We start from the raw sequence: 16,506 nt of genomic DNA, 5'->3' as shown, positions 1-16,506 counted from the left end.
ATTTAACACCTGCCTCCTCACAGAAAATCTGCTGAACCCTAGTGAAAACTCCTTCATGTACACATCCTTCCCCTCTACAGTTTTCAGCTCCTGGCCAATCTTGTTTTATCTTTAGTCACCCCCTAGCCTCAACCAAGAGAATTATGTTAAAGTAAAGCCCATAATCCTGTAATTTCATCATCTTCATGTTGTTTAAATTAAAAAGTTGAGAATTTACCAAAAGATGTAATAATCATAAACATACGTGAACAAACATTAGAGTGTCTAAACATATGAAACAAACACTGAAGGAAAGAAGAGCAAGCTCTATATTATAGTAGGAGACCCCAATACCCCACTTTCAAGAAGAGACAATATCCACCATTAGATCAATCAATTTAATACACGTTATTATACACAGAACAAAGGAAAAACATCATTTCAATTGATGCAGAAAAAGCAGTTGACAAAATTCAACACCCTTTCACGATGGAAATACTCAACTAATTCTGAACAGAAGGAAACTGCCCCAACATTATACAGCCACATAAAAAGTCCCAGCTGACATTCTCTCAATGCTGAAAGACTGAAAGCTTTTCCTCTAAGATCAGGAACAAGACAAAATGCCCACTCTCACTACTTGTGTTCCACACAGACTGGAAGTCTGCACCAGACAGAGCCATCTGGGCAAGAAAAAGAAATAAAAAAGCATCCAAATTGGAAAGGAAGTATTAAAATTTTCTCTTTGCAGGTGGCATGATCTTTCTTACATGTAGAAAATCCTAAAGACAACAACAAAAAATCAACATACAAACATCAGTTGCATTTCTATACAATAACAATGAAAAATCCAAAGAGGAAATTCAGAAAATTCTATTTGTAATGGCAACAAAAAGAATAAAACACTTAGGAATGAACTGAGTGAAAAAGGCTGAAAGAAAAAGACACAAATAAATGGAAGACATCCCATGTTCATGGATTGGAAAACTTCCACCCAAAGCAATCTACAGAGTCAATACAATCCCCACCCAAGTCATAACGGCATATTTGGTCAAATGATTTTCAACAAGGGTGCCAAAACAATTCAGTAGGGAAAGGACAGTCAACAAATTTTGCTGGGAAAACCACATATCCACATGCAAACGAATGAAGTTGGAGCCTTACCTTATTATGCCATGTGCAAAAATTAAAACTATAAACTCTTAGAAGAAAACATAGGGAGAAAGCTTCATGACATTGGATTTGGCAATGAATTCTTGGATATGACACAAAATGTGCAGGCACCAAAAAAAAAGAATAGAGAAATTGGACATCAAAATTAAAAACCTCTGTACATCCAAGGACACAATCAACAGAGTGAAAAGGCAACCTAGGGAATCGGAGAGAACATTTTCAAGTCGTCTAGCTGATAAGGACTTAGTGTCCAGAGTTGTAGTAGTTCTTTCTATATTCAACAACAAAGCCACATACAACTCAATTAAAAAGAGGGCAAAGGACCTGAATAGACATTTCCCCAAGTAAGACATATAAGTGGCCAACAAGCACAGGAGAAGATGCTCAACATCACTTCTCATCAGGGAAATGAAAATCAAAGCCATAATTAAATATCACCTCCCAATCATGTGGACGACTACTATAAAAAACAAAAAAACCCAACCCCACAAGATAACAAGTGTTGGTGAGGATGTAGAGAAATTGGAGCCCCTGGGCACTGTTAGAGGCTGCACCATTTTACATTCCCACCATGGAAAACAGTATGGTGGTTCCTCAAAATATTAACTATATAATTACCACATGATCCAGCAATTCCACTTCTGGGTATATATTCAAAGGAAACGAAACCTTTAGAAGAGAGATTTGTACACCATGTTCACAGCAGCCCAAAGGAGGAAGCAACCCAAGTGCCCATTGACAGAGAAACAGAATGTGGTCCAACCACACAGTGGAACACTATTCTGCTCACAAGTGAAGGAAATCCTGAGCGATGCTACAACACGGATGAAAAGACAACTACTTCATGACTCCAGTTACATGGTGTGTCTACAGTAGTCAGATCCATAGAGACAAAGTAGATGGTGGGGGCCAGGGGCTGGAGGATGGGGACAGGGAATTCGTGTTTAAGGGGACAATTTCTGTTTTCAGAGATAAAAAGTGTTCTGCAGATGACGGTGGTGGTGTTTGCACAACAGTGTGAATGTACCTAATGCCACTGGACTGTACACTGAAAAATGGTTAAGATGGCAAATTTTATGTGTATTTTACTGTAATCAAAAATTTTTAATGACATTTGAATTTTCTATGTAGATTAAATAGTAAAAAGCTACTTGCATTTGTCTGTGCAAATTTCTCAAATGACTATCAAAGAAAAGTGAAAATTTTACCCAAATAATAAAAACAGCACAGTTGAGGTGTCTCTCCCGTCTGACACAGAAGAACACTGTGTGTGGAGGATCTCGCCATGCTGAGCGAGAGGCACGTGAAAAGCCCTCTCGCGTCCTCAGGTGGCTGTGCTCTGAGCACCTCTGTTCTCCATGTGGGCCTGAGTCGGTGCTGGGGGCGGGGAGGGCAGCAGGCCCCCCCAGGAATACGCCTGAGAGACGCATGTGCCGATGACACCCAGAAGGTGCTGGCGAGGGGGCACTGCAGTCACACCTGTGCGGTGGGAAGGAGCAGGCCACACCAGCCATGGCAGGGGTCGGGAAGGTGCACGTGGCACGTCCCTGCTGGGATTCTGGGGAGCGCCCAGGGGACACTGCTCTCCAAAAGTGAGGGTCTGCTCCCTCTGCAAAAAGGGACAAAAAGCAGAGCTTGTCTGGAGTGAGGTCAGAAGAGGCGACCACACCCAGACAGAAGCAGGGAGTGCGAGCTGAGAAGCAAGTGGATGTCGGGCCAGGAAGTCACCGGGTCCCTCAGGGTTTTCCCTCCCAGGTTTGCAGGTCCTCGGGCATCTCACCGGGTGGGGGTGATGCTGTGTTTGGTGGGGGATACAGGAAAGGGAGAGGGGTGAAGCATATGCATCTTCTCACACCATTAATGAAAGAAATTTCATAAGCCAAGACAGCTTCTGCCTTTTCATCTATGGTTTTCAGCACACTTCCTTCTGTAACTATGGAGGAAAGCAGCAGATTAAGTTTACAGCCCGTTTATTGCTAGGTTAGGCCCCATGATGAAGAAAATGAGCTCTAACCAAGATACGTCTCAGCTAAGACAAAACTACCCTATCCCGTTAAAGGCAAAGGGTTTTCCAAAAGGGAGCGTGTGACTAAACTGAAAACAGATGCTTCTCCTCAGTAACTTCAGTTTCCAAGGAATTATCCTAATGCTTAAAGGAGAACTCACACCAATTCTTCACAAACTCTTCCCAGAAAATGGGAGGGAACGCTCCCAAGGCAAGCCCCTTCTAGGAGGCTGTTTTCACCCTGATACCAAAACCAGACAAAGACTCACCAGAAAAGCACAGCTAATCTCTCTTGTGAAAATGCTCAGTAAAACCAGCAAACTAAACTCACCAACCGTGTATGGAAACCACATGGGACGTGGGCCTGAAAATGCAAGGTTGGTTCAACATACAAAAGTCAACACACGACCACCTCTGTAGACATAGAAAGAGCACTCGACAAAATCTAACACCCTTTCATGATAAAAAAAAAAAAACACGTCAACAAAGCGAGGCTGGAAGGGAGCACCTCACCCTGATACAGGCGCCCACAGAGATGCCCAGCATGCACCACACCCACAGGCGAAGGGCGGAGAGCCTCCCAGGAGCATGCTAGGACGTGTCTGCACTGCCGTCCATGTGCATGGGGGTCTGGCCGGAAAGCTCAGAAGGAGAGGAGAGAGGGAAGGAGGAAGGGAGGGAGGGAGGGAAGAAGGAAAGGTGAAAAGCCACCTCTGTTTGCAGAGGACACGATGTATAGCCACGTCCCAAGGAATCTACAAAAAATACCACTAGATTTAATTAGTGATTTCAGCAAAGTTACAGGATACAAAATCAGTATACAAACACCTTACGTGGGCATTTTGTTTGATTCTGTATGTTAGAATCTATATGATTCTAAAAGCAGCATTTACAGCAGAAATAACATCAAATCCTTCAACACTGTCCCTAAAGGAGACATGGTTCTCCATGGACAGCCCTGAGCAAACGCACAACAGATGCCACGAAACTCCCAGACTAGCACCTGGACCTGCTGCAGAACCTGCTGTGGCTCCTCCTGACCCACGAGTCACAACCCAGGTGAGAAAATGTACCTCAAGGCAAAGGAAGAGGCCACAGACTTCCAGACGCCACTTCCTGGGGGTGGCAGCTCCCACAGGCGCAGCTCTGGGCCGGGCCGGGCCTGGGCCCACTCCTGGCCGTCCTGAGAGGGTAGAGGGCGTGCAGATGACACACCGCAGGGAGTGACGCCGTGCAGCCCGAGTCTGGCGAGCCCTCTGATGGAACCACACTCAGAAATGCCACACGAACCTGCAGCTCAGGACGACCCCTCTCTTCCTGTTCACATCATCAGATCTTCCGTAAATGACTGATCAGGGCCCAGGAACTGTGTGCCTGGAACTCTCTGCCTGCCGCCAAATGTATCCCGCTCACGCCCCCTCCCAGCGCTGCGGGCCTCAGGCACACCTGCTATAGGTTTTGCCAATGCCTGTGTGCAGTTTTGGGTCCAAGCACGTCTGCTGCCTCTGGAAACGGGCTAATAGGGGGAACAGCTGGACTCTTCTCCCAAGACTTTTAATGTTATCTGGGGAAAAGAACTCACTTCAAGAGGTTAATGTCCTCTTAAAAAGAAACTAATACAAAAAAGACCAACACCCCAAAAGTAAAACAGGCAAAGAACACAATTAGGTAATTTGCCAAAGCAAAACAAAATACAGGGCTTCCCTAGTGGCGCAGTGGTTAAGAACCCGCCTGCCAACGCAGGGGATACGGGTTCGAGCTCTGGTCGGGGAAGATCCCACATTCCGCAGAGCAGCTAAGCCCATGCGCCGCAACTACGGAGCCTGCACTCTAGAGCCCGTGAGCCACAACTACTGAGCCTGCGTGCCACAACTACTGAAGCCCGTGTGCCACAACTACTGAAGCCCGTGTGCCACAACTACTGAAGCCCACGCGCCTAGAGCCCATGCTCCACAACAAGAGAAGCCACCAGAATGAGAAGCACATGCACTGCAACAAAGAGTAGCCCCCGCTCACCTCAACTAGAGAAAGCCCGCGCACAGCAACGAAGACCCAGTGCAGCCAAAAATAAATAAATAAATTTATGTATAAAAAAAAATACAGAAACAACTCGCCGATAAGCTTTCAGAAGACATGTCCTACCTCACAGCCTCTTCACGTCCATCTTCGGGGGAGAAAGATGCCACCTTCCATCCTCGCCAGTGCTCTGGAAACATCCTTACAAACAACTGACTCGTTTCCCTGGTTCTGCTTCTCGTTTATCGTAAGGAGATCATCAGATGCACAAAAGTGCACATGTGGTGATGCTGATCAAAAAGTGATCTGTTCCAGCTGTGTGGTACCATGTCGCCAGTAAAAACCATATTTTCACAAACACTTTTGAAAAAAAGGCTGGTTATAAAATGAAAACAGTATATGTGATGTTTACGGTTTTATGAAAAGCTTTCACCCAATACACACAGAGGGAAACTATCATTTGATAATTAAGCATAGTCTTGGCTGTGTCAGTTCAGCACAGAATGTAGTGAAAATACAGACTCTTTATTTACAAATATGCAAAACAGCAAATTTCCATGTGCTAAGAAGGAAGTAGAAATGACTTTGCTTGGGCCCTGACCCTGTTCAGTCTCCCCTACACCTGCCAGGGCCATTCCTGCATTCCTGCTGGCAAGCACAGCTATCTCTGGGTGGCAGGGTTATATGCAAGTTTTATTCTTTTATAAACCTTTATTTTCAAAATTTTCTAAAATGTACATGCAATATTTTTAAAATAAAACAATCTTTGAAAGGTTTCAATAAATGATATCAAAATCATTGATACTACTTCCTTCAGTAAGATGCAAAACTGATGAAGTTAAAATCGGTAGATAAACATGATTTATCACTTTGCCTGCAAAAGGGGATTCAGAGCAGTACAGTGCAGGTCACACTGGGCTGGCCCCCAGGTCAGGGCCCCTGCCTGCCAGCATCGGGCCACGAGCCCAGGACCACAGCCCCAGACTCGCGCCTTGGTGGGTCTCGGATGTCTGCACAATTCACAACCCAACGCTGAGCACCCGGAAGACATGCACGTACTTCCCCGGGTTCCTTCTGTATCCAAGAGGCTTCATATGGACACGACCAACGCAGTTAAAATACATCTCAAGAAAAATAAATATTCTGCACAATGTCCTTACAAGGATCAATGATCTATCCCCACCCCCAATCACTACAAAATCAGGAAACTATCATTTGACAATTAAGAAGCATATGCTTGGCTGTTAGTGTCAGTTCAGCACAGAATGTGGTGCTGAAAATACACTCTTTTTGAACCACATTCACAAACATGCAAAGTTGCACATTTTAATGCGCTTAGAGGAAACGAATTTTTTAAAGAAGGAAGTAGAAATGATTTTCCTTGGGTTCCCTGACGCCGCTTCAGAGGTGGAAACAACAGGTGCTCCTGCCCGCAGCTGCCAGGGCAGTTTTCCACGTCCCTCCACACCCTCCAGCCTGGGCACCAGGTCACGGCTCAGTCACGGAGGACACGTCCTACCACGCTGCCCAGGCCACGGCGCGGCGGGGCCCTTAGAACTTGAAGAGGTCGATGAAGTGCTGCGGGGACACGGGCGTGAAGCAGCTGTCGGGGTCGGCGGCCGTGCAGGGGTGGCCCGAGTCCTGTGGGAGGAGTGGGTCGTTACCATATGGGGCATGTTTCTGGAGGGAATGCAGCTCAGAAGTCGCCAGCTGCTTGTTTAAACGCGCCCCGGACCCCACCACAAAGGTGCGTGGACAGCAAGCGATGAGAACTACAAAAATGAAGGCAGCCACGTGGCTCCTCGGGGGAGACTTCCCGAAGGAATTCCTGCTCCAGTGGATGGGGAGACGGGCCGCCCCGAGTTAGGGCCCCAGAGGGAGCCCTGGGCTCCGCGCCCCCATCCTGGCCGCGCTCCTCCCCTCCCGCCGTGGGTCAGGGTCCACCCCGCGACCTGCTCTCAGCACAGCCCGCCCCACTCACCCGAGGGCCCAGCACCGCGTCCCGCAGCAGAAACAGGGCTCAGGTCAGGAGACAGAGCAGCCTCGGGACTGGGGGCCAGTTAGGCCGGGGACCCGGCGGCCAAGTCTACACCCTCCCTCTGGTCTACAGGGCAGCTCATGGGACCCCCGGTCGTGGCGAAGCAAGCAGGCCAGTCGCACTTCGGCAGAGGGTGCGGCCTGAGGGGCACCGGCCTCCTGGGGACGCGCGCAGATGCGGGCAGAGCAGGAGGTACCTCGAGTAATAAAGCAAGGCGGCAGTCCTTGGAGACGGCGGAGAAAGGGTCAGGAAGGAGTGCAGAGAAGGGAGGAAAAAAGGGAAAACAGGGTTATTAGGAAGAGCCAGACTGTACTTAGCATTTAGGCTGGATGTGTATTATTTACGAAAATAGCTAAAATCATGGGTAGCTGAATCAGAGTCACCGTCCGGCACCTGAAGGGCCACAGCACCCGCAGGACATCTGGGACACTGCCACAGTTTCCACTTCCTCGAGTCTCGGACTGACAACTGATGAGGCTGCAGAGCTAAATAATCGCCGAAACTGTTCACTGAAAGTACGCAGAGTGACACTGACACACACGGTTTACACTGCAAATATTTACGGCAGGTTTCTCGGAAGCTCCCTCACTCCCTCTTTACTGTCTGAGAGTCAACTCCGTGGAATCAAGTGCACGAACCAGATCCCACGTGAGCCCCGGCGCCCCGGAGCCCTCCTGCTCATCCATGGTTTTCAGCTCGAGGTCAGCACCAACCTGCCGCTCTCGCCTCTTGCCGGCCCGGCCACCTGGCCCGGCTTCCCCACCCTCGCTGGAGACGGGGGCTGGCCATCAGCGTGGGCTGGGGCCAGCAGCCTCCCTGCTCCGGCCACAGACCCGCAGTGTGGACCTGGCAGTGGACACGCCGAGACAAAAAAGGACACGGGGTCCTGATTCCCAGCCTTTAACTGGACTCATTCTGTCCAGCTTCCAACTCACCCAACCCCCAGTGTTGACTGAAGTTCCATGAAGTCGAGAAACTCGGCTGGAGGACGGTCAGGCGGAAGGAACACAGCGGTCTCGTGTCACTACTCAGCGACCCGGGAGGGCCGCCCCACGGAAGCCAGACAGACCCCGAGCCGGGCACCTGCGCTCGCCTGGGTGACTCGGCTCAGTGACTCCAAGACCGTGGTGCACAGTTCTTAAGCCCAGTATTTCCCCTCCTTTCACTTTGGAGGAGTTCCCACAAAGGCAGGTAGAAAACTAACCCCCAGACTCCAGAGAGTGAAGCCAGAACAGACAGGATGGCTGGGGCAGCTGAGAGGTCAGAGCCCAGGCCCACGTGGGCAGAAGAGGACGAGTCTGGCAGCGTGCGGGAGCCGGACCATGGCGGGTCCCCACCAGCACCCAGTGGCATCTGACGGTGTCACGCTGCTGTCTCCCCATCAGCAGAAAGTGCTGGCGAAGGTGAGTCACAGCGCAGGGGCCACTTCCGAGCACCAGCCCCGTGCAGGGCAGGGCACTGCTTAACCTTCACGACTCCACGCGGCAGGTCTGCCCCGACAGGAGGCTCCACGAGGCTGGGAACTGGGGTGAGGCCGCGGGATGGTGCGGGACGAGCCGGGGGGAGAGTCCGGTCAGCTGGGGCAACGCAGGGGGCCTTCCTCGGGAGCTGACACTGCAAGCAGTTTCCACCAGAAATTCCAGAGACTCGTCGTTGTGGTTTTTCTTTTAATTTCCACCCACAGATTCAGAATAAAGTTGGAAGGGCCTCTAGGAGAAAAAGCTGCAATGTGACCCCATGGGTGGACCGAGCCAGGCCCTGAGGCCTGAGGCTGCACCGACATCGAGGTGCTCAGCCTTCAAGGCAAGATGGAACATTTCAGAGCCAAAAGACCAGCAGGAGACACTTGTTCTGAATTTTCATAAACAAAAGAATCTGCAGGCCAATTCTTCTGGAAACCTAAAAAATCACCTCTCAATTTTAAAAAATCCAGAACTTCTGTGCTTCTCGATGCCTCAGCAGCACATTCTTACACCAACAACAGGGAGACTAAGGCGGGTGCTTCTCTGTTCACTACTTCAGAGACAGGGCTCCCACACTCGGCAACGGCATTCTCAGAGAAACGCCCATCACATGCAAGGGCGGAGACTTGCACCCCAGGAGGAAACACCACTGCTCCTGGTCTCTCTCTGGAAGAAAGCAGTCTGCGCAGAACAGAAAACCCCGGGGAGGAGCGCCAGTTCACAGCAGCAACCAGACGGTCTCATCTGCTCTGACTCGGCCGTGAAGACGCCTCCTCACGTGTTTTCCACGGGCACCTGCCCGCGTGTGCGTTTCTATCCCTGTGACTGGGACCGAGGGCGCACAGTCAGGGCTCCGCTCTACGTACTGTCATCCCGCTGACTGATTCGCCCGCGTCCCCGCAGTACGCAGCCGGCACGCCGGCGAGAATGAGCGCGAGGTGCCCCTGCCCCAGAGGAACAAGGTTCCACAGAACAGCCACTGCAGCCACGTAACACATTTCTTTTTAATTGTGTGGGAAAAGCCACACTAGAATACAAAACAACAGATTACCCATAATGTGACCTCCTGTTGGTCATGAGTGGGGACAGCAGGACCCGCTCGCCTGCAGCACAGGAGGTAAAGCTCTGCTGACACAGGGACTCCCACCCCACAACCACGGGTTATAGTTAAAAAAGAGCCACATTACCACGGATATAATCTGAAATGAAAACAGTTTAAAGTAGTCATTTCTCTTCCAACAGTTTAGAGTCTGCCATGTAATCCATGCAACAAATTACAGATAAACGAAGAGCAAAACAAATACACAGCCAAGGTGTTGACCAGGCGGAAGGCCTGCGGCCCTACAGCCACGCCCGAGGACACGGAGGGGCAGGCGCAGACCGCCTGCCAGGTTCGCCACTTTTCTCCCTAGTGAAATTTCACAACGTTAATAAGCAAATTGAAACTCAAGGCAAACTATGGAAATGATTTTACTGAGAGGAGGTGCACGGAAGCACCCCACTCCCCCGCCCTGGAAACTTGTTTTTATCAGAGTCTGGACAGGAGAGTAAGGGAGCCAGAGAGGGAGGGGATGGGCCCAGACAACTGCGGACATGGCTCAGTCTCCACCGAGGACCAGACTTGCTAAGTGTGGCTCAAACACATGAGAAACCCAGGCACCTTCGTGGGCCTCGTCTCTGTTCCAGGCACAGGGCTGTGAGGAGAAGGCCCCTGGAGGCGCCGTCTTCGGGGGTCCCAACAGTGGAGGCTGAGGCCGAGTGTGGAGGACAGGTGAGGGGCCCCCCTCGGCTTCCAGAAGAGGGTGGGGGATCCTGAGCCTCATCTCAGGCTGAGCCTCGACCACAGCAGAAAGCAGCCCCGCCAGGACTCGGGCCGAGGCGTCAGCCAGCGCGCTCACAGCCCTCGGGGACAGGCCCCCACCTGCTACCACAGTGCAAGGGGACGGGGTGGGTGGCCCGATGTTCAGGTCCAACCGCAAGTTGTTCTACTTTTGTGAACCTGTTCCCCTGCCCCAGTCCTTCATGCTGCATCATTATCTTATCACAAATACAACATGCCTTTTTTTTTTTAAACCATTACCATTAGGTGAATAGTTTGTTTCTCCAAATTTTAATCCTCAAACTCCAAGAGCACATCTGAAATTTTTACCTTCCAAAAGAGGATGCTGCAGTGCCGACAAAAGTGCAGTGTGTCTCCGTACTGTTCCTTAGTGGGGTAATGTTTCTGAAGCGCAAAATACATCAGCTTCCATTCGATGTGACCTTTTTCTGAAAGGATCAAGTGTCTACAAAACTAGACAAACAAAATTCTGTTCAGAATCAGATGGTTTTCATAGCATAACAATTTTAAAAGCAATATACTGCATGAAACATTCAATTATTTGAAATTAAATTTCAAATATAATTCAACCTATACAATGGAATACCATGCAGCTGTTAAACAGACTTAAAGGTTCTGATCTGGAATGATGTCCACGACATACTATTAAGCTAAAAATAAGTTACATACATCGTGTATCTGACAGGGACTTGTAACTAGAACACAGAAAGAACACAACTCAGTAACAAAAAGACAATCCAAATACAAAATGGGCAAAGGACTTGAAAAGACATACAAATGGGCAACAAGCACATGGAAAGAGGCTCAGCACCTCAGGCATCGGGGACGGGAGGAGGCAGCACGTCACACCCCCCGTGAGGCTGTGACCAAACAGAGTAACAGGCGGGGACGAGGACGTGGAGCAGGCGGGGGCTGCCCGACGGGGCGGTGACTTTGAGAAACAGCTGCTCAGTTCCTCGGAACATTAGACTCCACTCCGGGGCGCCCCCCCCCCCGCCCTGAGAAAGGGGACCATGGTGGCCCCGTGGCCTGGCCGCGCCCAGCCTCACCCCCTCCAGCGCGCGCTTCTCCGTTTCAGGGCCTGAACCTGCTCATCGCCAGGACGCCCCTGCCCGCCATGCTCTCCGCAGTGGCCGTGTCCCCCTGGGGGACGGGCACGTGACCCCACACGTCCCCTGAGCCCGTGTCTGAAGAGACACGTGATGTCTGTCCCCTCAGCAAGGACTCCCTGGGGCAGGACCGCGTCCCGCCTCGTCCGAGACTGTCCCCTGCCCTTCACGCTGCCATGCGTGTCATGGATGCCCAGCTGTCGGTGCTTCCCTCCAGAAACAACACGGGGCAGGGGGGCGAGGAGGGGGGCAACGATGAGGGGGACACACAGGAGTCCGCCGGACCCCGTGGCTAGTCCCGGTCCTGGGAGGGCAGGGGTGCGGGGAGCGGATGGCCACCCATGATCTCGGAGGTGACACGCCCCCCGGAGAGAGGCCTCGAGTTACGGGAAAGACGAGGGGCCCGTCCTCCACAGGAAGAACCTGCTCTTGTTCTGCGTCTCTGTTCTGGGCTGTGTTTAGAATCACAGCTCTTTCTCAACATGAAGAACAAGCTTTCCCGTAAGTGATTCTCGTCCATTCCCCGAAGTGGCCAGGCCTGGCCGCTGGGGCCGGAGCCCACGCTCACCTGCTTCTCGCCGAAGTGGTACTGGCAGAGCTTCTTCCACAGCCGCCGGTCCTCGCTAAGCGCGGACAGCGTCGGGGTCACCTGACCCAGAGTGACGATGTCCCACCCATCCGAGAACCTGTACAGGATGTTGCTGAGCATGTGCACGGGAAGGTCGCTGAGCGTCAGGCCGCTGTCCACCTGCTGGGAGGACCCGCGGCTTACTCCAGTGAGAGGGCGCAGGAGCGCGGCACTCACACTGACGTCTGAGGCCCAGGCGACGGGAAGGCCGCCGCCCCTCCTTCCTCCCCACTTCTCTCCAGATAACGCCCAGCAGCGGCCCTGCCTGGACCTGCGCGACAAGGATTCCCTTCCCTGGGGATCCCGGCCACTGACACCCACGCTCCCCGAGTTCGCCAGCTGACGAGGCGTCACCGCGCATCAGCTACTAGGGGACAGTGGCACCTGGCCACGTCCATCAAGGCCTGGGCAGCAGACACGCCCCAGGTGCATGTGTCTTCAGGCAGGTGGTCCTCACAGCACAAGCCCCTGCCCGTGGGAACGAGGTGGGGTCTGTGCGGCGCTCACACCAAGGCCGCCTGGACGCTGGATGTTAGATCGTCCCTTGTAACTGCAGGGCCTTAATTAGGGAATCATTGCTCTTTGTAAATCCCACGTTTAGATAGCAAATAAATGGCCCAAAGTTACAGTGTTCCAAGGCCACCTTTGAAAGCAACCAGAGATAAATAAAACCACAACCTAAAACACTTACTTTAGTCAACAGGGTCAACATTTTTCTTGATGAAACTAGTTACCAGAATAAACAAAAAACATCAGAACAACTGGAGTGATCTGCATGCTCCTTTTGAACTATAAACACATGTACGCACACCAAGCAACGTACAACACATCAACCCTAGAGAAGCAACAGCAGATGAACAGAGTCACTATACAACTTAGCCTTAATTCATTGAACGTTATTTTAGCCTGAAATACCTAATCTCCTGTAAAGGTAAATTAATTCACCACCTCATCACCCACAGGATCAGCTCTTTTTAATAATTACCATCCCCACCGTCTTTCCAATGACACCTATAACACATTAAAGGGTCTTCTGGTCTGAATCCATCTTACAACAGTTTAATATTTATGAAACGTAAAGGAAAAAAACCTTTGGAAAAGCTGTAATAGTCTTGCACATACGCTTAGAAGTAACAACGGTGTTTGTAATGGAAAAACAGAGCGTACTCACTTGTAGGCCAAGAAATGCATACCTCAGTCATCTGAAGATTCTGTAGCTGCTGTTGCCAGTTGAGAATAGTTTCTAACCGGCAAACCCAAATGTTGATATTTCCCACCAGAACGGACTTCCCCACTCCTCTAATTAGAATGCAAAGGGTAGAGCTTAGGTCTTGGAGAAGATCTTTGATTAGGCGAGGGTTTTGGTGGTCATCGAGAACTGGAACAAACAAAAACAAAAACAATGCACTGATACAGTCAACCCCTGCTGTTAAGAATGACCTGCTTTTACAGCCCCAGGGCCCATTAACAGATAACACAGATATACAGAGTGTGATATACACACACAACGGAATACTACTCAGCCTTAATCAGGAAGGAAATTCCCACATGTGCTACGACGTGGATGAAACTTGAAGACCTTATGATAAGAACCAGCCACAAATGGTCAAGTATTGTGTGATTCTCCTTATATGAGGTCCTTAGAATAGTCAAATTCATAGAGACAGAAAGTAGACGGTGGGCGCCAGGGGCTGGGCAGTGGGGGGAGGGTTGTGCTGGTTGGTGTTTGTGGGGACAGAGTGTCAGCTCTGCAAGGTGAGCTCTGCAGATGATGGTGGCGATCGTTGCACAATGATGTGAATGTACTTAACGCCACTGAGCTGTGCACTTAAGAGTGTTTAAGGTGGTAAATTTCATGTATATTTAACCACAATAAAAAATTATGATCTAATTTAACTGCAACTCCAAAGTGGCATCATTTCTGAGATATCACAAGTATGATGAGATTTTAAAACTTCAAAATATTGTCTGATAGTGTATTTTTGGTTGAGTCTACAGTTTTGCCTTTAAAACTGTCAGTCTCTGTTTTCTTTTATACTTAATCATGAGAATGGATATTTAAAATGGCATATATATGCATAAACTCAAAGTTGCGTTTATTACTGGCCACTAACTAATCAGGACAAACATTAAATTAAAATTACAGGCTTATCTGATACCTAAGAACTAAGTCACAACCTTGCTAATTATAGAAACACTATACAGCTAAGGTGAGCTGTGACTAGTTAACCATGGAACAGTGTCTTTTTAAAACTCAGGGATTAATTACCTTTCTCTGGGACTTCCCTGGTGGTCCAGCGGTTAAGACGCCGCGCTTCCACTGCAGGGGGAACGGGTCTGATCCCTAATTGGGGAACTAAGATCCCACATGCCACGCAGTGTGGCCCCAAAACAAAAAAAATTATCTTTCTCATTACAGTATGTTCTTCTGTATGCAAAAGCACCTTTTAAAGAACAATAACAACATCAAGAACTGAGCAGCCAACCCGAGCCCTTGCCCTTGCCTTGACACCATCACATTATTTGACATCATTAATACTGGGGGGAAATAAAAGAAAAATCCAATCTCCTTGCACCGAATTTCTAATTAAGATTTAGATTATTGAAAGTATCAGACATCACCTTACCTTTTTGAACGATTTTATCCAGAACGTTGAAGTAGTTCTTCTGGGCCACACCGCTCAGCGAGGTCAGCTGGGACTTTGCGATCAGCTGCAACAGCTGTGAGGTCGGGGGGGGGGGGGGGGGGGGTAGTTACAGGTGAGCATCACCTCTGAAGGGAAACGCCCCCGAGCGACAGGGAAGGAGAGCGCAGGCCGCAGGCCGTGACGCCCTCCCCACGACTGCTCGGCTCGGCTTGTGTTCTTGGACCTCTTTGGGCGTCCACCCAGCACCCTGCTGTGCCCTCTCCTCTGAACGTCCCAGCCTCACACGAGCCGAGCCGGACCTTCCCCGACGGCCTCACGTCACGTCTGCCCCCCCAGCCTCCCGCCTCCCACAGCTGCTGCCCGTCGTGCCTCCCAGGCTCCTGCTCCGTCAGGGGCTCGGCTGCTCTCAGCACACGATGCCGGCACGGCGGCCGGCGGGGAAGGCCTGGGAAGGACAGGACAGCCTTCCCGCTTCTCTGCCCCGGCGCTGTCCCCTCCCCTCTGCTGCTCCGGGGAGAGCTGGTTGTCTCAAACACGGCTCATCCCTATCAGTCTTCGGTGAACCCACGGCCCACCTCTCTGTACAACCTGGGTCTCAGGAGTCCTGTGTCAGCTCCTTCCCCGTGTCCCCTCACGAACTGTAACTTCCGCCACCCACGCCGGGCCTCGCCCTGGACCACGCGTGTCTGTGGTGTGGTCCAGACCTGCCTCTGCCAAGTCCTTGCCACCCGGACACATCCATTCACTTCTTCCCATACTGTTTGTGCCCAATCTGAGCCACTTTGGGTAAGCCTTAAACAGATTTTAGAATCTGTGAACTACATCTGCCTATTTCTCTGAAAAAGGAAATTTTCATCCCTCCTCTCCAATCCTCCTAGCTGCCTCTGTGAGTTTCCAGACGGAGAAAAGAAAATGCTAACTCACGTACTCACATTGCCATGTTGACCGTGGAAGTTAAAAAAAAATTACAAATATGACAATCACACGATGATTGTTGGGAAAAAAATCATTCTGCAACTTCTAGTATATTTACATAAAAGTGTCCTATACTGCAGTGATTACAGAAACAACACTCCAGGGCCCTGGCCAGAGAACACCTGAGAAACCCAAGGCTACAAGGTCAGTCCGGCTCCTCAATCTTTTTTTTTTTTTTTTTTTTAACGTCTTTATTGGAGTATAATTGCTTTACAATGGTGTGTCAGTTTCTGCTGTATAACGAAGTGAATCAGCTATACATATACATACATCCCCATATCCCCTCCCTCTTGCATCTCCCTTCCACCCTCCCTGTCCCACCCCTCTAGGTGGTCACAAAGCAAAATGTTAGCGTCTTCCTTGTTCGACCAGCATCACAATCAGCACCACTTTAACGCTGACTCAGACCCTTCCCCCACCCCCCCCACCCCACCCCCCACCCCCGCCTGCGTTTACAACCAAATTAGAGACCTGAGGCCAGGTTCACTGCCAAGGACAGCCGGAAGGGGTGTGGCTCCCAGCGCTGACTCGACAGACTGAGCCACCGGCCCTGGGCAGTGTGAGTAACAACCAACCTTCCCTGACAGGCTCCCTGCTCTCAAGACCCTCAGGACCTGAGAGAAACAGACCAG

At 50.4% G+C, this 16,506-nt stretch overlaps 1 protein-coding gene across 16 annotated transcripts in view; it reads right to left on the bottom strand.

Annotated features, from left to right (window-relative positions):
* The window catches only part of FBXO25 (F-box protein 25), a 58,995-nt gene that overhangs the window by 6,530 nt on the left and 35,959 nt on the right, over nucleotides 1-16,506 (bottom strand). For 2 of the 16 annotated variants that reach the window (XM_082444004.1, XM_082444007.1), the window contains exons 6-11: nucleotides 14,879-14,972; nucleotides 13,445-13,629; nucleotides 12,192-12,374; nucleotides 10,824-10,967; nucleotides 7,408-7,434; nucleotides 359-6,814 (exon numbers count right to left, since the gene is read on the bottom strand). In XM_082444004.1, the coding sequence (XP_082300130.1) occupies nucleotides 6,725-6,814; nucleotides 7,408-7,434; nucleotides 10,824-10,967; nucleotides 12,192-12,374; nucleotides 13,445-13,629; nucleotides 14,879-14,972 (723 nt within the window). In that variant the 3' untranslated portion in view covers nucleotides 359-6,724. The other 14 variants (XM_082444005.1, XM_082444008.1, XR_014258014.1 and 11 more) reach the window with 13 other exon arrangements.

The sequence above is a fragment of the Balaenoptera physalus genome (assembly GCF_965194825.1).
Source record: "Balaenoptera physalus genome assembly, chromosome: 21".
Classification (NCBI taxonomy): domain Eukaryota; kingdom Metazoa; phylum Chordata; class Mammalia; order Artiodactyla; family Balaenopteridae; genus Balaenoptera; species Balaenoptera physalus.
This window is presented reverse-complemented; position numbering and strand designations above follow the sequence as displayed.